Source organism: Carcharhinus amblyrhynchos, chromosome 12, assembly GCF_965287045.1.
Source record: "Carcharhinus amblyrhynchos chromosome 12, sCarAmb.v2.hapA, whole genome shotgun sequence".
Taxonomy (NCBI): Eukaryota; Metazoa; Chordata; class Chondrichthyes; order Carcharhiniformes; family Carcharhinidae; genus Carcharhinus; species Carcharhinus amblyrhynchos.
In genome coordinates, this window is record NC_137335.1 from 56,570,831 (window position 1) to 56,597,096 (window position 26,266).

Sequence of the window (26,266 nt, forward strand, 5' to 3'; positions counted from 1 at the left end):
GGGGAGTCCAGAACCACGGGTCATGGTCTAAGGAAAGGGGTAAACCTTTTAGGACTGAAATGAGGAGAAATTTCTTCACCCAGGGAGTGGTAAACCGATGGAATTCGCTACCACAGAAAGATGTTGAGGCCAAAACATTGTGGCTGAAATTTTACCAGCTCGTCCGCCATGGGAATCGGAACCGGCGAGGAGCAGATTGTGGAATGGTCTGTTCACCTTGGGTGGGATATTACGGTTTCGGGAAGAGCGTGGCTGTAAAGTGTCACCTTGCAAGGATTTAAGTGGTTAGATATAGTTCTTGGGCTAAAGGGGATCAAAGAGGACATGGCGGAAGGTGGGATCAAGCTATTGAGTTGGATGATCAGCCATGATCATAATGAATGGAGGAAAGGATTGAAAGGCCAAATGGCCTATTTCTGCTCCTATTTTCTACATTTAATGAATTTGGTTTTTGTTGGACTGTGCTCTCAGCAAACTGGCTGGCACATTTGTCAACATAACAGTAACTGCACTTCAAAATTACCTTACTGAGTGTGAAGTGCTATGGAATATAAAACGTTTTTAAATTCAGATTCTTTCTTTGTCATCTTCTATTCGGCTAACTGCTCAGGATGCTTCTCTCACCAGGAAAGCACCATCATCAAAAGACACCAACAGAGAACAATGCCAGATTTTTTTATCCGTTGTTACTCTAACATATGCAAAGATGAATAATTTTCTAGCTATTGGCTTAATGTAGTGTACGAAAGTGCTGTCTAAATCTGAAGAAATTAATTTAACACAATAAAAATAGATGTCTCACTCTCTCTCTGTGGTTCTCCAAAAGTCAGCTTGATTTTTTCATCAAGCTGTTATCCTGTCGAGGACATGATTCAGGAACATGTGCTTCTGCAGGTATTCCTAATAAGGAATCATGTGCAATATCTACAACTGTCTGGATGGGGGTAAGAAGATGTTCATACAATAGGCAAGGGGAGAGGGGTTGGAATGGAAGAAACTCTGTGCATACCTCATACCTTGGTAATTGAATGGGAATATGTAGTTGAATAAGTGATTGGCATAAAGCATCCACCAACCAAACAATCAACTGAGGAGGAAAAGATCATGTTGGAGAGATGAAAAACTCCCTTGGGAAGGAACAATGCTTAACATCTTGGTCAGTTTTAATGATCAAGGTGAGTGGCTGCTAGCTTTGGCTTAACACCTCCATCTAGCTCAGGAGGGAGCCAAAGGAGAAAAGATTGTTACTGCAAACTACAGAGATGAAATCATGATTGCCTTATGATGAGAGGTTAAGTAAATTGGGCCCATTTTCTTTGAGGTTTAGATGGTCTTATTCAAAGATTCTGAAGAGGCTTGACAGGATAATCACACAGAAGCCGTTTCTCTAGCTGGAGAATCTAGATTACTGGACACAGTCTCAAGATAAGGGACTGATATCATTTAGGACTGAGGCAAGGGGAAATTTCTTCACTCTAAATGATGCGAATCTTTGCAATTCCCTAACCCTGAGAGTTCAGTTGTTGCATCATTGAATATATGTAAGGATGAGATAGACATGTTTTGGTGCCTCAGGGAATTAAAGGATAGGGAGAGCTGGAGGGAATATAGATGTTGAGTTTAGGCATGTTCAGAAGCAGGATCGAGCTGCCATGTGATCTAGTCCTATTCTTATGTTTTATGTTCTTATCTGAGCCTCATCTGTTGGTCCAATCTGGGACTGGTAAATCGTCCTCACCTGTTACAGCTTGTAAATGTCTACTTGTTCTGATTATATATTGTATTTGAACGATAGCTTCACTTCTCAATAAGCCACTTTTAATTCCTCGACTAATCTATAGATCAAGTCTTACAGAAGGTACTGGAACTGAACCAATAAACAATAACATCAACTATGAATGTAAAAGCTTGTACACACATTCTCAATTTGAATCTATGCAACAATGGGCCTGTGAATCATCATTCACAAAATAAAGATGTCACTTGAAGACCAGCAAATAAATATTAAGAAGCTATTAATGTGAGCTCTATGCTGAAGCGCCTTCATTATTCTGAAATAGGTTATCTACCAGCTGGAAATCATAAGAACATAAGAAATAGGAGCAGGAGTAGGCCATCTAGCCCTTCGAGCCTGCCCCACCATTCAATAAGATCATGGCTGATCTGTCGTGGCTCAGTTCCACATTCCCGCCCTCTCCCCATAACCCATAATCCCCTTGCTTATCAAAAACCCATCAATCCGCGTCTTAAAAATATTTAGCAAGGCAGCCTCCACCACTTCAATGGGCAGAGAATTCCAGAGATTCACCACCCTTTGAGTGAAGAAGTTCCTCCTCAACTCCGTTCTAAATCGCGCCCCCCTTTATCTTGAGGCTGTGCCCCCTAGTCCTATTGTCCTTTCTGAGCGGGAAGAGTCTCTCCACCTCTATCGTATCCATCCCATTCATCATCTTATATGTCTCAATGAGATCTCCCCTCATTCTTCTAAACTGTAACGAGTACAAGCCTAGTTTATTCAGCCTCTCCTCATAGCTCAACCCCCTCAACTCCGGCATCAGCCTAGTAATCCTCCTCTGCACTCCCTCTAAGGCCAAAATATCCTTGCGTAAGTGCGGCGACCAAAACTGCACACAGTACTCCAGCTGCGGCCTCACCAGTGCCCTATACAGCTGCAGCAAGACCTCCCTACTTTTATATTCAAACCCCCTCACTATGAAGGCCAGCATCCCATTAGCCTTCCTGACCACCTGCTGCACCTGCAGGCTGGGTTTTTGCGACTCATGCACAAGGACCCCGAGGTCCCTCTGCACCATCGCCTGCTGCAGTTTTTCGCCACGTAAGTAATAGTCCTTCCTACCACTATTCCTACCAAAGTGGACCACCTCGCACTTGCCAAATGCCAAGTCATGCATGAACCACTGCGTTCAAAGAAAGAATTTGCGTTTGAAGCAGTTTCCATGGCTGTATTCAATTTACTGCTCAGTTTAATTTAACCATAAGGGCAGGATTTTTGGGCCATGCCAAAATTGGGAATGGAGGCAGACTGGTCTCGAAAGTACCATAACTGGCTGGAATGCTACTTTCCCGATACCATCCCCAATGTTGGCTACTTTGACTATAGTGGTTCTGGAGTTCCCCTGATCCCCCACAATGAATGGCTGGATCCCCCACAATGAGTGACTGGATCTCCCGCAATGAGCAACTGCTTCCCCCATAATGAGCGCCTGGTTGGATACCCCACAATGAGCGCTTGGCTCCCCCTCTCCCCCCGGAAATATAATTAAGTAAAACATACAATTTTGTTACAGAATATGTTACCAGATAGAATTCAAAACTTCAAACAGTCAATGGACGTACTCACCCAAAACACATGACTTGCTAATCAGCTGCCAATTTTACAACAAGTAAATTCCTAAATAGTTTCAAAAATTTAATATAGACTTTTCCCCCCAAAATTTGTTCAGAAACATTACTTTTACAATGATAGTTGCAGCAGATGGTCATTTACTTTGGATAATATTTAAACTGGCACATCTTTCAAGAATTAATTTAATTTATGGATCTAGAAGCCAGATTTCCATCAACAACGATCCTTTAAAGAATAGAAGTACTCTTATGAATTTACAAGAGAAATTACCGGAAAGATGGATCAGTTCTAAATTAAATAATCCAAATGAGAATAAACGCATTGTGCTTCACAACTGTGAACCATGCACTTTATATACTTGTTGCACTTATAACATTGAGTCGCTCATTAACTATTAATTAAATCACAGGCTAGAATAATATAACAACATGGAAAATTACCTTCAAACCCTTATCATCAAAGGATTTTGTTCACAGTGTAAAAACTGTAAGCTGATTGAACCTAGTTTTACCAATGTAAGCGCAAGCCACACTTCAGCTTTGCATGTTTGTCCACTGGGCTATTTTAAGTTTCGCAAATGAATCCAAGGACAAGTCTATATTATCTCAGTAATTTCCATTACATAATAGCTGCATTTGAAATTTACAATTTAAACGACTACCAATGTATTTCTCCACATAGCTGACACCTTTGCTACAGCAGTGTTCGTGTCATTCTCTGAGAATTTGCCACTATTGAACAGTTAAAATAATTCCTTAGTCATATTCTGGTTCATCACTTCTTTATCACTCATAGACACTATTGTATGATGGTTTTATGACATTTCTATGTACTTGAATACTGCTTAGATTAGCTTGTTAGTGTTACCTTAACACTTTAGTCTTCTATATACTCGTTCAAAGAAATAGAAGATATGCATGATAGCAAATTTAGTTAATTGCACTTTTGTTGCATCACAAGAGATGTAACATTGAAAAATATTTATGAACTTGGAATTAATTTTAGGCAACGGGGATTGCAACTGTTGCTGACTAAATAAAAGATTTCTCTTTGAGCTTCATGGTCTCGGTAGTTGCCAGTAACATTTTTTAAAATAAGTAGATAAAGTAGATAAAATTTACTAAAGTTATTTACTAAAAGAATAAAGGCACTAGGTTCCATGGTTTAAAACAGAATTTTTTTTTTACTCCACAAGTATCAGCAAATCCAGTACTAAATACTACCTATTTTATACTTTAGATAACACACAGTGCTGGCACTGTGTGTTGATAGTGGAGGGAGTGAATGTCCAAGGTGGTGGATAGAGTGCCAACCAAGTGGGTTGCTTTGATCAGAACGGTGTCTCTTGAGTGTTGCTGGAGCTGCATCCATCCGGGCAAGTGGACAGCACTCCATCACACTCTCGATGCATATCAACCACATGCAGTTGGAGGACAGGCCCTGGGGAGCCAGGAGGCGAGCCACTCTCTGCAGGACATCAGGCCTCCTAACCCACTCCCACAACTACAGTATCGAAGGTACACTAGTGCCTGGGTACAGTCCATATTTACCTCTGGATTTTAGGCAGCACTTTCATAATGCCAAGTATATGGGTTTATTTAAAAGAAAACAGACACTGTACAGATTCATGCTTTTTTAATCACTGTAAGTGCTCCATCACCACAAACCTTTATCGCTATAAATCTCCCCATGCTGTTTTTTAAAACCTTAAGCTGATTCAACTAAGCTTTATCCATAAATACAGGTGTAATCTCAATTGATATTAAACATAATTTCACAATTTCAACTTGAAAATAATTGCCTCACACTTTACTTTGATGATAAAATGGTAGAGCAGAGCAAACAGGCCAGAAAATCTGAATCATTACTGAGGAAAGAAGTCTGCATTGTCTCTACTCTTCAGAGCAATCCTGGACTAATAGGAGGATTTGGATGTGGAGGAGGATCCAGACATTGCTTAAGTTGAGCCAGTCAGATCTACTGACAGCTCTCAGACGAATCATGTGTTTAAGTGTATAGTTCTCAGGTCTAAATTACAGAGTTGGAAATTATACTGCAGAAGTGGTGGGATGGGATGATAAGACATTGAAGGTAGAGACAAGTAAGCACCTCAATGACATCTGTGTGTTCTGTCATATGTGAAGTGAAGAAATTGAGAGTTTGAAATGATGTTGAGAGGCAACAGTAATGTATATTTGGGAGATGGCAGGAAGGGGAAGGGGTGGTTTGGAAATCAAGAGTTGATCCTGAAGGGAGATGTTAATATTGAAGGACACGAGGAAATGATTTGTGATGGCCTTTCATGGACAGAAACTTTTAGGAGGCGAGGTTTAACAAGACGGTGAGTGGGTGGCCATGAGTGGTGGGGGTGTTGATGTGCAAGGTAAGGTTTAGATAAGGAAAAGAGCAGGGAAAGATTAAACAGGTGAAGATTAAATTAGGAAAGGATCAAGATTTGCTGGGAGCAGAGGCTAAGCAAGGTGAGGTGGGAAGATATTTTGGCGAGAAACAGGCCAAGAGACTTGTGGAACAGCAGATGATAAAGGATTGGAAGAAAATAAGGGCGGCGTGATGGAGGCTGAGGTGTTCAAAACTGGGATTTAAACGTAACCCATCTATCTTCACCATGTTCCTTGCAGCCCTGGTAGTGCCCATTACTGAGCTCTTATGCTGTCTGAACTGACTGGCCAACAGCTTCTGAAAACAGAGCTTCTTCCCACTGACAAGTAGAAGTTCCACTCTCAACCACATTAGCCTGTCTTCATTATGCTATGGTGTTATGGCTGGTGGAGGACAGGGGTGGAGAAAGGGGTGTTGAAAGTGTGCTTTTCCCGTGCGCTTCAGCTTCCAGTTGACTTTCCTTCCTTAGGCTGGGCAGTCTGCTCTGCCTAATGCAGCCCATTGTTTCTTCTGCAATGAAGGAAATGTCCCTGACTCCTCTGTAACCATTAATGTGTGCAAACTATGAAGTGTATCAGTGCATTTAGCTCTCTGACTCAGCTGGTCTCAACAAATAACCACGATGCATACATGAATAAAGTGAAATTGATGAAATATGAAATATATACAACTGAAATTTAACTTTGAAAAACACCTCATTGCTGTCAATAAGTCTTACCTTGATGGCAACATGTTGGGAAGGAAAGTTGTAGCTTTCGATGCAGAGTCTGTATGACCAGGAGGGTCTTTAACGGACGAATGTAGATGCAGCATAATAAACTGATGGTGGGTTTCATTAATGAAAAGCTTCCCCCACTGCTAAATTGAATGTGTTTTGCAAGCATGATTCTGGCATTTAGAATTTAAATCATAATCGTATGAAAGAACGCAAAAAGGGAAAAAGTGTAAGTGCTGCACTGTTCCAGTAACAGGGTTGGGAATGGCATGCCGTTAACAAAATGTTTACAATAGTTGACTTTCAACCCATCATCTCATTACTGAAGTTACTGAAGAGAAATAATTTAAAATTTTAAGCAATACCTGAAAATGATATTGGCCAACAATAATGCAGTGTGTTCTGCTGTACAATTTATTAGGAAGGTGAAGATAGCGAAATTAGTTATGCCTCATTTGAAGTGTGTGCATGAATCGAGAAACTTCACGCTTATCGGAAATCTGGATAAATGAGGCTTGTCTGTCACCAACAGGAGATTGGGCTATGCTTATCACACATCCCACCAAAATGGTGTCAATCTGAATATCAGCGGAAATGGGACCATAAGCACTGCTTTTTACGAGATACAGGAGTTAGAAATTGGCCCTGAAAACTCTCCAGTCAGAGAAAGACAGCTTGGTTTTTACTTGAAGTCCTAGAGATATGGCACAGAAAAAGGCCCTTTGGTCTATCGCGTCTCCGCTGGTCAAAGACAAACCACCTAACTATTCTAGTCCCATTTTCTAGTAGTTGGATCATAGCCTTGTATACCCGAGCATCGCAAGTGCACATCTAAATACTTCTCAAATGTTATGAGGGTCTCTGCCTCCAGCACCTTTTCAGGCAATGAGTTCCAGACTACCACCATCCTTTGGGTGAAAAAGTTTTTCCTCATATTCCCTCCAAACCTCCTGTCCCTTACCTTAAAACTATGCCCCTTAATCGTTCATCCCTCCACCAAGGGGGAAAGTTTCTTCCTGTCGACTTGTTGGCCCTCTTCTCTGAAGTCCAGAGCATTAGCACCTATTCATAATTCTACATAGAAAACATCGAAACATAGAAAATAGGTGCAGGAGTAGGCTATTTGGCCCTTCGAGACTGCACTACCATTCAATATGATAATGGCTGATCATGCACTCTCAGTATCGCACTCCCGCTTTGTCTCCATACCCTTGATCCCTTCAGCCACAAGGGCCACGTCCAGCTCCTGCTTGAACATATCTAACGAACTGGCCCCAACAGCTTTCTGTGGTAGAGAATTCCACAAGTTCACAACTCTATGTGAAGTTCTTCTTCCTCATCTCAGTCCTAAAGGCTTGTCCCTTATTCTTAGACTGTGACGCCTAGTTCTGGGCTTCCCCAACATCGGGAACATTCTTCCTGCATCTAGCCTGTCTAGTCCCAGCAGGATTTTATTTGTTTCTATGAGATCCTCTTTCATTCTTCTAAATTCCAGTGAGTACAAACCCAGTCAATCCAGACTCTCTTCATGTATCAGTCCTGCCATTCTGGGAATCAGTCTGATGAACCTTTGTTGGACTCCCTCAATAACAAGGATATCCTTCGTCAAACTCGGAGACCAAAACTGCACGCAATACTCAAGGTATGGCCTCACCAAGTCCCTGTATAACTACAGCAAGACATCCACACTCCTATAATCAAATCCTCTTGCTATGAGGGCCGGCATGCCATTAGCTTTCCTCACAGCCTGCATGCCAACCTTCAGTGGCCGTTCCACCATGACACCTAGGTCATGTTGCACTTCCCCCTTTCCTAAACAGCCACAATGTAGAAAATAATCTTCCCTCCTGTTTTTGCCACCAAAGCGGATAACCTCACACTTATCCACATTATATTGCATTTGCCAAATATTTGTCCACTCAGCCAGCCTGTCCAAATCAATCTGCAGCCTCTTAGCATTCTCCTCGCACACATACTGCCACTCAGCTTAGTGTTGTCTGCAAATTTGGAGATATTGCATTCCATTCCTTCGTCCAAATTATTAATGTATATCGTGAACAGCTAGGGTCCCAGAACTGAACCCTGCAGTATCATACTAGTCACTGTCTGACGCTTTGAAAAGAACTCGTTTATGCCCCCTATCTGCTCCCTGTTTGCCAACCAGCTATCGACGTCAATACATTATCCCCAAACCATGAGCTTTAATTTTGCTCACTAATCTCTTGTGTGGGACCTTGTCAAAAGCCCTTTGAAAGTCCAGATATATAACATCCACTGATTCCACCCTTGCCCACTCTACTGGTCACATCCTCAAAATATACCAGAAGATCTGTCAAGTACAATTTCCCTTTAGTAAATCCACACTGACTTGGATCAATCCTGTCACCACTTTTCAAATGCTCAGTTATTACATCCTTAATAATTGACTCCAGCATTTTCCCAACCACTGACGTCAAGCTAACTGGTCTATAATTCCCTGTTTTCTCTCTCACTCCTTTTTTAAAAAGTTGGATTACATTAGATACCCTCCAATCCATTGGAACTCTTCCAGAGTGTACAGAAAGCTGGAAAATGATCAACAGTGCATCCACGAGTTCTAGGGCTATTTCCTTAAGTACTTTGGGATGCAGAGCATCAGGCCCTTGGGACTTGTTGGGTTTTAATCCCAGCAATTTCCCCAATACAATTTCCTGACTAATAAGGATTTCTTTTAGTTCCTCCTTCTTGCTATACCCTCTGTTCCCTAGTACTTCTGGAAGGTCATTTGTGTTCTCCTTAGCGAAGACAGATTCAAAGCATTTGTTCACCTAGTCTGCCAACTCTTTGTTGCCCATTATGAAGTCACTAGATTTTAACTGATCTAAATGTAACATTTGTCTTCACCAGTCTTCTTCTCTTCACACATCTATAGAAACTTTTCAGTTTTACGTTTTCTGCAAGCTTTACTCTCACATTCTATTTTCCCCTTCCAAACTAAACCCTTTGTCCTCCTCTGTTGGATTTTAAATTTCTCCCAGTCCTCAGATTTGCTGCTTTTTCTGTCCAATTTATATGCCTCCTCTTTGACTTTAACACTATCCCCGAGTTCCCTTGTTATCCATGATTGAGCCACCTTCCACGTTCTACTCTTTCGCCATTCAGGGATGTACAGTTGTTGAAATTCATCCAGGTGTTCTTTAAATGTCTGCCATTGCCTATCCACTGTCAACCCCTTAAGTATCCCTTGCCAGCTTATTCTAGCTAATACATATCTCAGAGCATCAAACTTAGCTTTCCTTAAGTTCAGGAAATTCTAGTTCATACATAAATAGGGCAGGATCTTAGTTAATATGCCTTAGTTCAAGACTGTATGTGCCCATGCACATTATGACTGAGCAAACAAATCATTCATATTGGAGGAAGTTTAATTTGGTTGAATTGTTTGAAGAGGAAGACAGATGGTTGACTCCTTGGAAGGTTAAGTGCACAAGTTTCATCCATGACAGTTTTCAGCTCTGGTTCACTTTTTCAATCCAAACCAAAAAAGCAATAATGATACTGATACCTAAATAAAGGTATTAGAATGAACTTAAAATAATGCTTTTCATTGATGGAAGCATCCAAATGCATCTTCTCTTGGCATTTGTCTTAGAATCCTTTAAGTACTGTTTTTCAATATGTTTACCTATTGTGTTTACGATGTCAGTGGACAAAAAAATTCTAATTATAAGAGCCTTTCATGTCTTCCAGATGTCCCACAGAATATCTGAGCCAATTAATTAATTTTGAAGAGTATTCACTACTATGTAGAGGAACATGGCAGCAAGTCTGCACACAGTACGGTTCCATAAACAACAATGTGATAAATTACTTTTGTTGGTGCTCAGCGAAGGATAAATGGATATAGTGGTAGTGGTGGCCATGATCCATGCATTTGCTTAGGAGAGGCAGAAACGTCTTGTTCAAAATTCATGATTCCTTCCACCAACAGTGTAGATTACCCTGATGCTTCCTTATCAGTGCTTACAAGTTCTGAATTTAGATGGTCATCCTTTCAAAGCCAATTCTGGACTTTACTTGTGCAGATATTGGCATAGATTTCAACACTGACAGCTGTCAAATGACTGCTGCTGAGCTATTATAGGCCATCTCCTCAGCATGCCCACTGAATTACAAGTGTACATCTTGGATACCCAAACCAACTTCAATGGATGGATGAAACTTGCTTCATGAGCACCATGATGCACTGATCATGGAAGTTGTAAACAGTTTTGGTGGCTCCAGCAGAATCTATACCAGCAAACCGTCCCTCCATCTAAATAGTTCAACTTCTTCATTATTTTGATGGTGCAGAGGGACCTCGGGGTCCTTGTGCATGAGTCGCAAAAACCTAGCCTGCAGGTGCAGCAGGTGGTCAGGAAGGCGAATGGGATGCTGGCCTTCATAGCGAGGGGGATTGAATATAAAAGTAGGGAGGTCTTGCTGCAGCTGTATAGGGCATTGGTGAGGCCGCAGCTGGAGTACTGTGTGCAGTTTTGGGCGCCGTACTTACGCAAGGATATTTTGGCCTTGGAGGGAGTGCAGAGGAGGTTTACTAGGCTGATACTGGAGTTGAGGGGGTTGAGCTATGAGGAGAGGCTGAATAAACTAGGCTTGTACTCGATAGGGTTTAGAAGAATGAGGGGAGATCTCATTGAGACGTATAAGATGATGAATGGGATGGATAGGATAGAGGTGGAGAGGCTCTTCCCGCTCAGAAAGGACAATAGGACTAGGGGGCACAGCCTCAAGATAAAGGGGGGGGGTGGTTTAGAACGGAGTTGAGGAGGAACTTCTTCACTCAAAGGGTGGAATCTCTGGAATTCTCTGTCCGTTGAGGTGGTGGAGGCTGCCTCGCTAAATATTTTTAAGACACGGGTTGATGGGTTTTTGATAAGAGAGGGGATTAAGGGTTATGGGGAGAGGGCGGAAATGTGGAACTGAGACACGACAGATCAGCCATGATCTTATTGAATGGCGGGGCAGGCTCAAAGGGTTGGATGGCCTACTCCTGCTCCTATTTCTTATGTTCTTATATGCTAAAGTTCTGCAACTTCAGATTTTCCCTAAAATTTTCAGAACTTTAAGGTTTCTCAACACTGATATATTCACCAATCAGTCAATATTGAACTTTGTCCGTGAATAGCTGGTGGCTATCTTTCGGAAAAGAGACCACAGTCTTTGTTACATCCCATGAGATAGACGTAAAAGATGCCATGATAGTATTCAAAGAATTACAGCGGAGTTCTCCCACTACCTGGCATCTGACCAAAACCATTCAGACAGACTATCTGGTCATTGATATTTGTGAGGCTTTGCTGCACATTATTGACTACTGTTGTCACTGTGAAGTGCTTAGGGGAAGTCCTGAAGTTGTAAACAATTGCCTTTCAATACATTTTTCTTCTTTTCCAAAAAGAATCTTGGAAAATTGCAGTGTCATGGATTCAGAGCTATTACCACACAGAAGGAAGCCATTTAGCAGATCAGGTTCATTCTAGCCCTCTGTAGAACAATCCAGTCAGCTCCATTACCCTGTAGACCTGCTAGCTATTTCCCTCAAATGCACATCCAATTTCTATCTGAAATCTTTAGTCTCCACTTCCAACATCTTCATGGGCAGGGAGTTTCATGTCATTACCATTTGCCAAATAAAATAAGTTCTTCCTCATATCCTGCATCTCTTGTCCAAAATTTTAAAGCTATGTTTCCTGCCTTGTACTATCAGCTAATGGAAACAGATTTTCTTTGCCAATCTAATATAAACCTGTTATAATCTTGTACAGCGCTAACAAGTCTCCCATCAATGTCCTTTGGTGAGGTCTCCCCAGTTTGATTTGATTCTCAACAAGATACCCCCAAGTTGCTATGACCCAGGTGAGGTACTAGCTCCCCTTCTTTATTTAACTTTATTGGTTGATAACAACAAGTTTACCTTCATGAATAACTTTTTCCAATCCGAATATATTTGTGTTTTTAAAATAAGTCTATTTACCCAGGCTTTTTTGAGTTAAAGGAAGAATAAGCTTATTTGTTACTAAAATGCGAGAAGAAAATAATAAAAGGCAACACACATAAACACATTACAAATGAGATGTCAGTCCAAAAAAAAAGTTTAAAAAAAAAATACGAATCAGTCTTTGGCTTGTCCACGTGGTGTAGAAAAGTTGCAGTGACGAAGTTAGGTGATTCTGATAGCATCGACTGTGGCAGTTGATTTGGAAATTCTTGATTCTGCAAGTTACCTGAAACAGGAGTTGTCCTGTTTCCTTTTTGCCTGAAGCTGACTTATGACTTGCTTCCAGCAGTCAGAGAGAAAAAGGCATTTTTTACCTGCAAGTGCAGGGATGTCAGGTGGATGTTCAGCTGTGACAGACTATAAGACATGGGAGTAGTATTAGGCTATTTGGCCCATCGAGTATGTTCTGTCATTCAATCATGGCTGATATTTTTCTCGTCCCCATTCTCCTGCCTTTTTCCCATGAGCCCTGATCCCCTTGTTAATCAAGAACCTATCTATCTCTGTCTTAAAGACACATAATGACGTGGCCTCCACAGCCTTCTGTGGCAAAGAGTTCCACAAATTCACCACTCTCTGGCTGAAGAAATTCCCCCTCACCTCTGTTTTAAAGGATCATCCCTTCAGTCTGAGGTTTGCCCTCTAGTTCTAGTGCTGTTCACAGCAGACAAATTTATTCTCTAAATTTGCACACCTTTATTGTGGAGTCCAAGAGGCGTAGGCAAAAGTCATTGGTAGGAGGAGGATTGGAATGAGGCACTCACTGAATGTTAAAATGGCAGCGTGGGCTTGTTGGGCAGAAGGGCCTGTTTCCTGTGCTGTGTTATTCTTTGTTCTTTGTTCACACTAGCACAGTCGAACGAGAACATCAGACTAAGCACACAGTGATCAGGGTTGCAGTGGTTTTTAATTCTTTACTTGTGTATTCCTGGGAGGTGGGAAACACAAATATGTCTTTTACTCAGATCTACTTTCTTTCAACTTATATCATGCCCACAGTCCAGGATATAACTTGTAGGAGATGGCTTCTTCTGATATGGTAATTAGCCTCCATTATCTCTACAGGAGATTATAGTTCAATTTTTGCATTGCATCTCTGCCTTTGAAGTATCTCTATTTGAAAAAGGTGTGATATTCTGTTTTCTCTGGAAAAGTTGGTCAAGTGTAATCCATGTAGGTATTCCAGCAAGCGGTTACATTCTGCTAGCCCACTTATGTTTTGGTATTATCCTCACTGTCTGCCATACCTCGACGTTTGCTATCATTGGAAAATTTTGAAATTTTGCTCTGCATTCCAAAATCTAATAATTTATATGCATCAAAAAAGCAGTGGTCCCCAATCTGAACCTTGGGGAACATTGCTACCTATCGTCCTCCAGTCTGAAAAACAACCATTTACCATCACTGTTATATATCCTTAAGCCATTTTTTTTATCTAAGCTGACAATGACCCTCTTATTTGAAGAACCTCAATTATTTTAACCAGTATTTTATGTGGTAATCTGATAACAGATTTTTTTGAATCCATACAGAAAACATCCATTGCATATTGTCCATCAACCTTCTCTGTTAAGTCATTAAAAAGTTATATTAGTCAATACTGCGAGCAGAGATTTCAATGATTCACCAGTAAAATTATTATGCCATTTTAGAGTATCGCCTTACTTTAGCATCTCTCCCAAAAGAGGACACTTCTTACAGTGCAGCACCCCACCTCAACCTGCACTGAACCATCAGCCTAAATTAATCACTCAGGTCTTTGGAGTGGGATTAAATCCACAATCCTTGATTCCCCGCTGATAGTGCTTACACGAGTTAAGGCTAACGCTTCCAAGGTATCGGAGATGTTCTCTTGTAAGTTAGTATCTGCTCAGGCACAAACTGAAGTAGCTGTCTGCTCTTTAAGGAGTGATTGGCTATGGTCACCTGGAACTCAACTGGATGGAATCACTTTGGGAACTAACTATAAACACAATCATATAACCTTATAAAGAGAACTAATTTCACAAAGAAATGCATGGATGCTCAAAGCATAGGGATGTCATAATATTTCAGGCATAAAACAAGTAGTGTTCCTTGTTAGAGAAACTTAATGTACACGTAAACATTACAGCAAAGCTTCCAAAGATCAAGAAAATTGTTCTTTATTTGTTTCCCTTGATATTCAATGATGGCTTATTTGCCAAGGTGCTTATCCTAGAAATTATGTATGCTGTAGAAGTTAAAAAAACAATTTTCAGTTTTCTTTTTTAAATAAATAATTTAGAGTAAACAAAAGCAAAAATCGTAAGCAAAAAATATAAAATTCTTAAAAATAAAGCCACGTGCAATCTAGTACTGAGTTGGCTGCACTGAGTAGGAATAAATAGCAACTGTGTAACAGGAAGAACACCTAGCTGACTTTGACTTACTTTGCTTATGATTTCAAATAAAGTATTATTTTGAAAAAATGTCTGGACAAAATAGCAAGAAATGTCCAAACACTAATTTGCAACATTCCTACAATCCCTCAACGATGGGCAACAAAAAAAAACAAATTGCAATCAAACAAAAGCCACAAGAATTACACTAAACACTCTAATTGACATTTTTATTGCAATTCCAAGTGGAACAAATCACGAACTGGTCAGCGACAAGTTCTGTGACAAAATCTGTGATGGATTTTTCTGGCCCTGTTTAAACAAGGTTGGAGATGAGCTCAAGTAAAATGGGGAGAGCTGCGTCATGATGACTCCCCAATATATTCCTGTCTTCAGGGGACTGTCCCAAAGCCAGGCTGAGAACCAGAATGGCTAACTGTTCCATGGAGGCCGGCAGCCCATTAGTACGATTAAGGCCCTACTTAGGATCATTCTGAGCTGGTGCCAATATTTTACTCACATTAGAGTGGTCTCCTGCTGTACCCTGATCCAACGGTGATGGGACAAGGGACCAATGGCTCCAGCCATGATCTTATTGAATGGCGGGGCAGGCTCGAAGGGCTAGATGGCCTACTCCTGCTCCTATTTCTTATGTTCTTATGACAAGGCCAAAGGGATAAAAAGCTGCTGCCTTGTCAGTGAATAGGCAGGTGGAGTTCTTTCCCCTCTATCCCAAAGTCTCGACTGCTTATCAGATGGGCTGTCTGCAGTAAGATTGTGCTGCTGGTCTCTACCTGCAAACGTGGACTTTGAAACCCATTGAGAACTAAAGTCCACTGTAGGATCCAGCCGTTTGTTACTGACTATTATCTGTTTGTACACTTTTTCCCCAGTCAACATGTATCTCTCAACCAACATCACACAATAGTTATTATCTGCTCATTATCTGATTGCAGTTTGTGGGACCGTGTGTATAAAATGGCTGTCACATTACCCTACAATACAACACTGGCACACTTCAAAACTACATAATTGGCAGTGAAGCGTTTTGGGACACAGAGGTCATAAAAGGCGCTATGTAATGTAAATTCTTTCTTTTTTCCATTCCACCTTGGCCACTTGATCCTTATTCCTGATGTTGCAGTTCTCCTTTACACCACGTTTCTCATCTCTTTTTCAACAACTTGCATCTGTATAAAACCCTTAATACAGAGAACAGAGTTACATAATTTGTACAGTAATCAAATACAAATACATAAAGGAAACATGAGGACAGTGACCTAGTCAAACAGGTAGTTTTAAGGAGGATCCTGAAAGACAGGAAGGTTGAGAGCAGAGAGGGAACTCTAAAAAGTGTAGGGTTTAGTTGACTGAAGTTACAGAAGGTACTGTCAATAGTAGATGGAAGGAAATGGCCTGAAGCACGAGAGACCAGATTTGGAGGAATGCGGAGTTTGTTCTGGAGAGGTAAGAAGATTGAAAGGCTGAAGGAGATTACAAAGACATAGGGTGGGATTCTCCTGTACTCGTCCCAAAACTGGAGAATCACGCCTGAGGTCACTGGAACTTTGCATGGTCTGCCCCCTGCCCGCTTCGATTCCCATGGTGGGTAGGATGGGAGAACTCCCCCCATGGGACAAGGCAGACAGTATGTAAGGTTGGAAGGTTGAAGGGGAGGTTAAATTTGTGAAAGTCTGAATTAACCTAAGGCCTGTGTCCTCCTCCCTTAGCCTGTGCCGTTGTTATTTGCTCTTACCCTATTCTAATTTCCATTTCCTCATTCTCCCTACTATCTTACAGTTCCTCTTTATTTATTGTCCCTACTCTCTACCTTCTGCTACAACACCAAATGCACAATATGCATTTTAGTTGCATTATAAAACAGAGGACGTGGATGTAAGCTGAAAGGGTTAATTACATCTCCAAAAATGCACAATTTGATGCCATCCATATTGGCATCAACAAGCATTTATTAATCTGGTTTCCAGTCTGGTCACGCTGCTTGCATACTTGGATCTTCAATACTTTTGACAGCATTTCATATTAAAACTGGCTGATTTAATTTGTAGACCTGTCAGAACAAGTTACTGAATGCAACATTAACTGATAAAGAATCACAGCTTTATTACAGTGCAGAAGGGGACCATTTGGCCCATTGTGTCTGCACGGGCTCTCCAAATGAGCATCAATGACTTAGTGCCATTCCCCTGCCTTTTCCCCGTACCCCTCCATATTGTTTCTATTCAAGCAATCATCTAATGCCCTCTTGAATGCCTCGATTGAACCTGACTCTACCACACTTCCAAGCAATGCATTCAGACCCTAAACACTGACGTGAAAAAGTTTTTCTCACATCACTTTTGCAAATCCTATTAAATCTTGATCCTTTTATGAGTGGGAACAGTTTCTCCTTATCTACTGTGTCCAGCCCCATCACAATTTTGAACATCACAACCAAATCTCCTCCTAGCCTTCTTCTCTCCTAGGAGAGCAGTCAGATCCTCTCCAATCTATCCTCATAACTGAAGTTTCTCACCCCTGGAACCATTCGTGTAACCTCTTCTGCACTTTCTCCAATGTATTCAGATCCTTCCTAAAGTGTGCGCCCAGAACTGTACACAATACTCCAGCTGAGGTCAAAATAGTGTATTGTATAAGTTTAGCATAACCTCCTTGCTCTTGTACTCTATGGCCCAATTAATAAAGCCCAGAACATTACACACTTTATCAATTGCTCTCTCCACCTTCAATCATCACCTTCAAGCACACATACATTCAGGTCTCTCTGCTCCTGTACCCATTAAGAATTTTGCCCTTTGTTTTATTCCATGTTCTTCCTACCAAAATGAATCGCCTCACAGTTCTCCACATTGAACTTCATTTGCCATCTATCTCCCCACTCCACCAACTTGTCTATATGTCCTTTTTAAATTCAATACTGTCTTCTTCAGAGTTTACAATACTTCCAAGTTTTATGTCATCAACAAACTTTGAAACTGTATATCTGCACACCAAGTTCTTGGTCATTAATATGTATCAGGAGAAGCAAGGATCCCAGTACAGACCCCTGGGAAACACCATTACAAACTTTCCTCCAACCTCAATAATATCCAGGAACCATTACTTTCTGTCTCCTATTATTCAGCCACTTTTGTATCCACATTGCTGCTGTCCCTTTTATTCCAAAGTTATTTACAACTTTTTTCACAGATCTGTTGTGTGGCACTTACAGAATGCCTTCTGAAAGTCCATGTACACCACATCAACATCAGTACCTTCATCAACCCTTTCTGTTAGCTCCTCAAAAACCTCCAACAAGTTAGTTAAATATGATTTTCCCTTTCAAAATCCATGCTGGCTCTTTGTAATCAACCCACGTTTTTGCATGGGACTGTGAATTCTATGCCGAATAATTGTTTCTAGAAGCTTGCCCACCATTGATGTGAAACTACTATAATTGCTGGGGCTATCCTTACAGCCTTTCTTGACCAAGGAAGTAACATTTGCAATTTTCCAATCTTCTGGCACCTCCCCTAAGTCCAGAGAAGACTGGAAGATTATGACTACTGACCCTATAATTTCCATTCCCACTTCTTTCAATATCCTCAGATGTATCTCATCTGATCCTTGCCTTACCAACTTTCATTACAGTCTATTCAACATATCCTCCTTATCAATTCGAGGGACAGAGTTTCCTCTGTCACCACGTCCTGGGTAGCATCTACCTCCTTGGTAAAGACAGATACAAAGTATTCATTTAATACCTCAGCCATGTTCCTAGCCTCCATGTGCAAATTCCCCTTTAGCTCCCTAATCAGCCCTCCTTCCTTTACCACATTCTATTTCACACTCCCCTCTGAGCCAGCCTTTCCTCATAATCCCGCTTCACCTCCTCTCTGAACTTTCTGTATTCCTCTTGGTTTCCAACTGTTTTTTTCCACCTCACACCTGTCAGAAACAGAGGCCGTTTCTTTTGTGTCAGGTCGTGGTGGGAGATGTGCACTGTGGGCCTTGAAACGGGATTTGCCTGTGCGCCGGGAATGCATGCACATCTCCCAGAGCCAGCGAACAGTCGCCAGTCAGGCTACACTGGAAATCGGCAGGAAGACAGGTAATTAATTTAAGTCTTTTTCTAATATGGTTTAAATATGTTTATTATTCATTATCAGGACCTTTCTGAACCTCCCATCCCATCAGGAGTACTTCATTCCAGTGGGGTTCAGACTAGCTCCCCATGTTTGGGGAACTAGCAGGATACTCTGCCAGAATGAAGGTGGGGTGGTGCCCCCGGGCACTGCTCAAGGGGCAAAGTGCCCATGCCTAGGGCTTATTGTGGACAAGGCTTGGTGGTGATTGGTGGGGGTGGGGAATCCCACTGCTACTCTGTAGATAGGATCGGTGTGGGATGGAGGGAAGGCAGTGATTGGGGCAGGCTGGGGTGGGGTGGGGGAGGCGAGGGGGATGGGGGAGAATCTACAATGCTGTGGGGGGTGGGCTGTGCATCAGGGTGCTCCGGATGTCCCTCATGGCAGGTTGGTAGAGAAGATTAAAGCTCATGGGATATGTGGCCAGGTATCTAGATGGGTAGAAAACTGGCTTGCAAAGAGGAATCAGAGAGTAGTAGTGGAGGGGTCCTTTTCTAGCTGGAGGTCTGTCACTAGTGGTGTGCCGCAGGGCTCAGTACTGGGATCTCTTCTCTTTGTAGTGTATATAAATGATTTGGAAGAGGGAGTAGGTGGTGTGATCAGCAAATTTGCTGATGACACCAAGATGGCTGGATTGGTGGGCAGTGAGGAGCAGTGTCTGGCAATACAACAGGATATTGATAGGCTGGTATATTGGGCAGATACTTGGCAAATGGAGTTTAATCCGGATAAATGTGAGGTGATGCATTTTGGCTGGAATAATGTAGGGGGGAGTTATATGATAAAGGGTAAGCCCATAAGGAGTATAGAATTGCAGCGAGACCTGGGGGTGCAAGTGCACAAGTCTTTGAAGGCGGCAGTGCAAGTGGAGAGTGTGGTGAAGAAAGCCTATGGTATGTTAGCCTTTATAGGAAGGGGTATAGAATATAAGAGCTAGAGTCTAATGTTGCAGCTGTACAAAACGTTGGTTAGGCCGCATTTAGAGTACTGCGTCCAGTTCTGGTCGCCTTCCTCTTATGAGGAAAGGCTGAGGGACTTGAGGTTATTTTTATTTTCATTGGAGAGAAGAAGGTTACGAGGTGACCTGATTGAGGCATACAAGATGATCAAAGGATTGGATAGGGTGGACAGTGAGAGCCTTTTACCTCGGATGGTGATGGCTAACACAAGGGGACATAGCTTTAAATTAAGGGGTGGTAATTATAGGTCAGATGTCAGAGGTAGGTTCTTTACTCAGAGGGTAGTAAGGTCGTGGAATGCCCTGCCTGCAGCAGTTGTGGACTCGCCAACTTTAAGGGCGTTCAAATGGTCAGTGGATAGGCATATGGATAACATTGGAATAGTTTAGGTTAGAGGGTCATTGGATTGGTTCCACTGGTCGGCGCAACATCGAGGGCCGAAGGCCCTGTACTAGGCTGTAACGTTCTATGTCACTACCGGAAGGACGTGGAGACCCTGGAGAGAGTGCAGAGGAGGTTTACCAGGATGTTGCCTGGTATGGAGGGACTGCGGTATGAGGAAAGATTGAATAAATTGGGGCTCTTTTCCCTTGAAAGACGGCGACTGAGGGGGGATCTAATAGAGGTATAAAAGATTATGAAGGGTATAGATAGAGTAAACAGAGGTAAGCTATTTCCTATGATAGAGACACACAGGACAAGGAGCCATGGGCTTAAGGTGAGGGGGGAGAGGTATAACACAGATATTAGAGGGAGGTTTTTCACACAGAGGGTAGTGGGGGTATGGAATGTTCTGCCAAGTAAGGTGGTGGAGGCAAACACGCTAGAGTTGTTTAAGAGTAACTTAGACAGGCACATGAGTGGGTTGGGGATGGGCGGATATAGGAGATTGTTATAAATAAGGGTCATTAGCATTGGGAGTCCCTGCTAAGGTAAATGGATATGGTACAATAATAATGTTTTTTTTCTCTTTTTCATTCACAGGTTTTAAGACGGTCCGCCTTGTGTCCAACGAGGTGCATGCACGCGATGTGTCGTACTTGGGCTGCTCTTGGTTGTTCGAGATTGGCCTAGTGCTTCATGTCATTAGTGTGCTCTTAAACTGGACCAGATACTGGGCAAGACAACAGCTCAGTGACTATAACTGATTGCTGTGCAGACACATGGATTTGGGCCAGTGTCTGTGGGAGTTTGTGCATTCTCCCCGTGCTTGCGTGGGTTTTCTCCAGGTGCTCTGGTTTCCTCTCACACCCCAAAGATGTGCTATTAGGCTGATTGGCAGTAATAAATTGTCCCTAAATTAGTTTCCCTCAATGTGGATGGCCATAAAACATTGGCTGAGGATCATGGGTGGAGGGGGGGACTGGCGGTGTTAGGATGGCGGCGCGGGCTCGTTGGGCCGCAGGGCCTGTTTCCCGGGCTGTTTTTGTTCTTTGAGCAGCTGGGGTGGGGGTGGGGGTGGGGGGGCGGGGGGTCAGGGCTGACCCAAGAATTGCTGTGGGAGTCGCGATCGGGCTGTGGGGGGTGCTGGAAAGGCAACACTGTGGGGGTCTTGGGCTGGCCAGCGACTGGGGAGTCTGACAGATCGGGACCACTGCTCATGTGCAGAGTTCCTGAACTGTCAGATTCCGATGGGAATAGGCCCCACCCCTTGGGTTTTTAATGAGATTCATGATTGGACCTCTGCAGAGCTTCAGGTGAGAAGCTGAACTAACAAAAAGTTGGAACTTAAAGCAGTTTTCTTGCCATTTCAGCACTTTTGGGAGAATCGCTCCCATATCTTTTTTCCTTTTCTAAATTTCTATCTCCTTTTTCATCCAGGGACCTTTCCTTTTTAAGGGACTCAACCTTGATTATGTCCAGACAGTTTCCATTTTGAAGGTTACCCATTGTTCAGCTACATTTTTCCCACCAACCTTTCATTCCAGGCCAGCTCTGTTCTTGCCCCGTTGAAGTCAGCTATCCCCCAATTAATTATTTGTACTCTGGATTGCCCATTTCCTTTTTCTATCATCACCCTAAACCTTACAATACAATGATCACTGTCTCCTTGGGTGTTCCTCCACTGACACTTGATCTGCTTGGCACATCTCATTTCCAAGAGCTTTAACATATCTGCGATGGATGCGTCAAACATTAATAGAATGAATGAACTACTACGTATAGGCAGATATGTTCTCAAATCCATTTTACTCAGTAGCTTTTTTCTGCCCAACGACATCCTCTACCAAATAGTTACATCCCTCCATTATTCTTTGCCTCATGCCAGAACCCCAAGTATTGAGCAGCAAAAATCGTAGTAATTTCTGATTCCAGACAGTTCTGTGGTTCAGATTAGAGAAGACAGATTTACAATAAAGATAAGACAGATGGTGTATCTCTATCTTGCCAGATACAAATCTCACCTCATCATACAGCTAGGAATGGGAAAACTAATTTTTCATGCTCGTACCTACAAAACTCAAAACATAATATCGAACATTAGATGTGATTCCACAATTGGATAACATTTGCCAACATATAATCCTGACTGCGCTAAGAATTACACTGAAAAACAATTTAAGGTTATCATTCAAACTTGCAGTGTGGCTCACTCCTGCATGCTAGAAGCTACATATATTTATACATAGGGCCTTGTCTTTTGCAGACAGAAGGAGTATGTCCGTGCATTGCACCTTTTTCAATTAAACAAATGCTTCGGGGACAGCCATTCCTTGGTTCATTCTCCATGATAATGTGGCATGGTGGCGCAGTGGTTAGCACTGCTGCCTCATAGCTCCAGGGACCTGGGTTCAATTCCCGGTTTGGGTCACTGTCTGATGGAGTTTGCATGTTCTTCATGTCTGCGTGGGTTTCCTCCCACAGTCCGAAAGATGTGCAGATTAGGTGAATTGGCCATGCTAAATTCTCCCTCATTGTATCCAATCAGGTGCTGTAGTGTGGCAACTAGGGGATTTTCACAATAACTTCATTACAATGTGAATGTAAGCCTACTTGTGACTAATAAATAAATAAACTTTAAAATTTAATGCCTTGACGACTCAGAGTCGACCTGCCTAGTTTGTATTTGAACAAAAGTTTGGCAGTTAACTGTGCCCTGATGAATTCTCCATGACAATGCCTCTACCAGAGTCTACTTGCCAACCAATCAGCACTCACTTCTCATGCAGTACAAATTTTGTTTCCTTTATTACTGCATTCTTGCAACCTGTCACGATGAGTGCAAGATGAAAAGCTTTGGCAGTGTGATTTTTTTTCCAGCAATATTCATACAGTTAGTTATCAGTTACAACACAATCTAATAAAAATAGCTAAATCAAACATTTAAAATCGACTACTAATCTCAATAGGCAGGGAAATGGTTGGCTTGCATATACAAACTCACTTTGTTTGGTTGGCTTTAGGGTGACTTTAATAAAGTTAATTCTGCAGTGAGATCATTATAGTCAACAAGATGTGAAATTTCTACTTGTTGCCCCAGGAAACATTCAGGTCCCTGATACAATGAGGGAGAATTGAAAGTGCTGACCTATAACATCAGGTCTCTGCCCATTCAACGTTAGTAAGAAGTCTTACAACACTAGGTTAAAGTCCAACAGATTTATTTGGTAGCAAAAGCCACTAGCTTTCAGAGCGTTGCTCCTTCATCAGTTAAGTGGGATTTCAGTTCACAAACAGGGCATATAAAGATACAAACTCAATTTACAAAATAATGGATGGAATGCTAGTCTTTACAGGTAATCAAGTCTTAAAGGTACAGTCAATGTGAGTGGTGAAAGGGTTAAGCACAGGTTAAAGAGATGCGACAATCATCAGGCAAGAATGTTCTCTTCCTGTTGGGGAACACTTCAGCGGTCACGGACATTCAGCCTCTGAGCTTCGGGTAAGTGTTCTCCAAGGTGGCCTTCACGGCACATGACAAAGCAGAGTTGCTGAGCAGAGACTGATAGCCAAGTTCTGCACACGAGGGCCGCCTTAACAGGGATCTTGGGTTCATGACACACTATCTGTAACCCCCATGAATTGTCTGGGCTTGCAAAATCTCACTAACTGTCCTCGCTTTAACCTGTGCTTAACCCTCTCTCCGCTTACATTGACTGTACCTTTAAGACTTGATTACCTGGAAAAACTCGCATTCCACCCATTATTTTGTAAATTGAGTTTGTGTCTTTATATGCCCTGTTTGTGAACTGAAATCCCACTCACCTGATGAAGGAACAGCACTCCGAAAGCTAGTGGCTTTTGCTACCAAGTAAACCTGTTGGACTTTAACCTGGTGTTGTAAGACTTCTTATGGTGTTTACCCCAGTCCAATGCCGGCATCTCCACATCATTCAATGTTATCCTAGGATATTTGAACTTTCCTAAAGAAGAGGAGGAATTGAATCGAAATCTTACAATGATGTGGAAACGATTGTTCCCACTTTCCCCACATTTTGCCTATGATGTTGCATCCCAAAAAACTGGCAGCAGAAGAGCAAATAGATCTGGTGTATTTGGGGGAAGGATGATCATGGGATGGGATGTTGCAAAATGTGTAATCATGGGGGTGGAATACAGTTTGTAGGGGGATGAGGGGGTAAAGGTGATAGCTGGGGGAGGAGAGATCAGGAGAATACACTGTGATTGCAGATGGGTGATTGCAGAGAATGGGGGAAATTTGAGGGAAGAGAAATCATGGATGCAGCAAATGGGTTAACAGATAGTGAGGGTTTATAGGATAGCTTCTAGGGTGACAGCAAGAGAAAGGCACTCCTGCCCATTCTAGCTCGGTGCAGATCAGTTTTAGTAGTCACTTAAGTACCCCTCCAGAATCCTAGTAAATCCCCCAGATAAGGAACTTGGCTATCTTTACCTTGAAGGATGAACAAGGCTGAGCCACAACAAGTGTTGTAAGGTTGCCTGCCTTGTTGTTCCAAATGCAAGGTTTTCGAAGATGATTATGTTTTGAACCACACTTTAATTGAAGATAAAGTGGAGTAATAAAGAGGGAGTTGTGTGATCTGCTATGAGTTTGGCTCAAAAACAAGCCTGTGTGGTTTGTTTACATGGAGGCAGGAGGCCAAGGTTGTGTGCTATTGAAATGCACAGGCCTATTTTAACACCTGAAAACAAAGGCCAAAGCAGATGTTCTTGTTGTTACTGATTTTCTGATTGACTTTGAACAGTAACAGAGAGAGAGAAAGAAAACATCAGAGCGAGACAGATCAGCAATTACTGCAGTCTGCAGAGTGAAAAGGTTGTTTTCACCATGTTGAGAAAGCAAGCATCTGCAGAGATTTAAGAATAACAGGAGATTTGCTCTCATGAATCTGGAAGAAGAAATCAGCAGAGTAGGCTTTACTGCTGAAAGTTATGTTCTGGGAATTCTCAGTGAATGCTGCAGAGTGAGAAGTGAATCAGACTTTGTGGACCTTGCTTGAGAAGAAGGAAATTATATTTTGTAGATAGTATAAGGCTATGAAGATTGAGCGAGATTTTGAAAGCCTTAGAGAAGTAATGCTAATGGAAGAATGTAAAAAGAGTCCCTTTAGGATTAAGGTTCAACCTGCAAGACCATAATGTTTCACGGATGACAGCATCTTCAATAATGGCTGGTGCCTACAAATTGTTTTACAAGCATGTGACTAGTAGCAGGTTATTGTTTGCAAATCCATAGATAAACCGGAGAGATAAGAGATCTGATAATCAACAAAATACCAGTTACAGTAATCAAGATAGCAGAAATAAAAAATTGAAATTCTTTAGCAAAAAAGACAGAATATGAGATAAATATGATTCAAGGGGACCAATGTGTTATTTTTGTTATAAGAAAGGACATCTGAAAGTGAAAAGTTGGAGATTAAAAGTCAAAACTGTGGTATTTGTGGGCTTCCATCATTCATTAAATATAAGCCATTGCCTATCCAGCATCATGCCTTTTAATGAAGATTTCCAATCGATCTTAGCCAACTCATGCTCATACCTTCTTAATTTTTTTGTTTAGAATTGGAACCAAGTTTCAGATTGAACTTTTTCACTTTCCATTCTAATGAAAAATGCTATCATATACAGTCACTGTTCCCTAAAGAACCCGTATAACAAGATTATTAATTAAACCCTTCTCACTGCATAATACCAAATCAAGGGCAGCAAGTTTACTAGTTTGTTCCTCAACTTATTGGTCTGGACACACTCCAGGAATTCATCTGTCATTAGTATTGTTACTAATTTGTTTTGCCCAATCTTTATGTCGATTAAGGTCACCCATGATTATTGTAGCACCCTTGGTACATGCATCTTG

At 41.8% G+C, this 26,266-nt stretch overlaps 1 protein-coding gene across 5 annotated transcripts in view; it reads right to left on the minus strand.

Annotated features, from left to right (window-relative positions):
• Positions 1 to 26,266, minus strand: part of hhat (hedgehog acyltransferase) — a 200,380-nt gene that overhangs the window by 20,869 nt on the left and 153,245 nt on the right. The window contains exon 12 of one of the 5 annotated variants that reach the window (XM_080200571.1): positions 15,585 to 16,081. The exons of the other annotated variants lie outside the window; for them this stretch is intronic. Coding sequence (XP_080056697.1) covers positions 16,056 to 16,081 — 26 coding nt within the window. The 3' untranslated portion in view covers positions 15,585 to 16,055. Of the gene's footprint in view, positions 1 to 15,584; positions 16,082 to 26,266 lie in introns of those variants that run through there. 5 annotated transcript variants of the gene reach the window in all.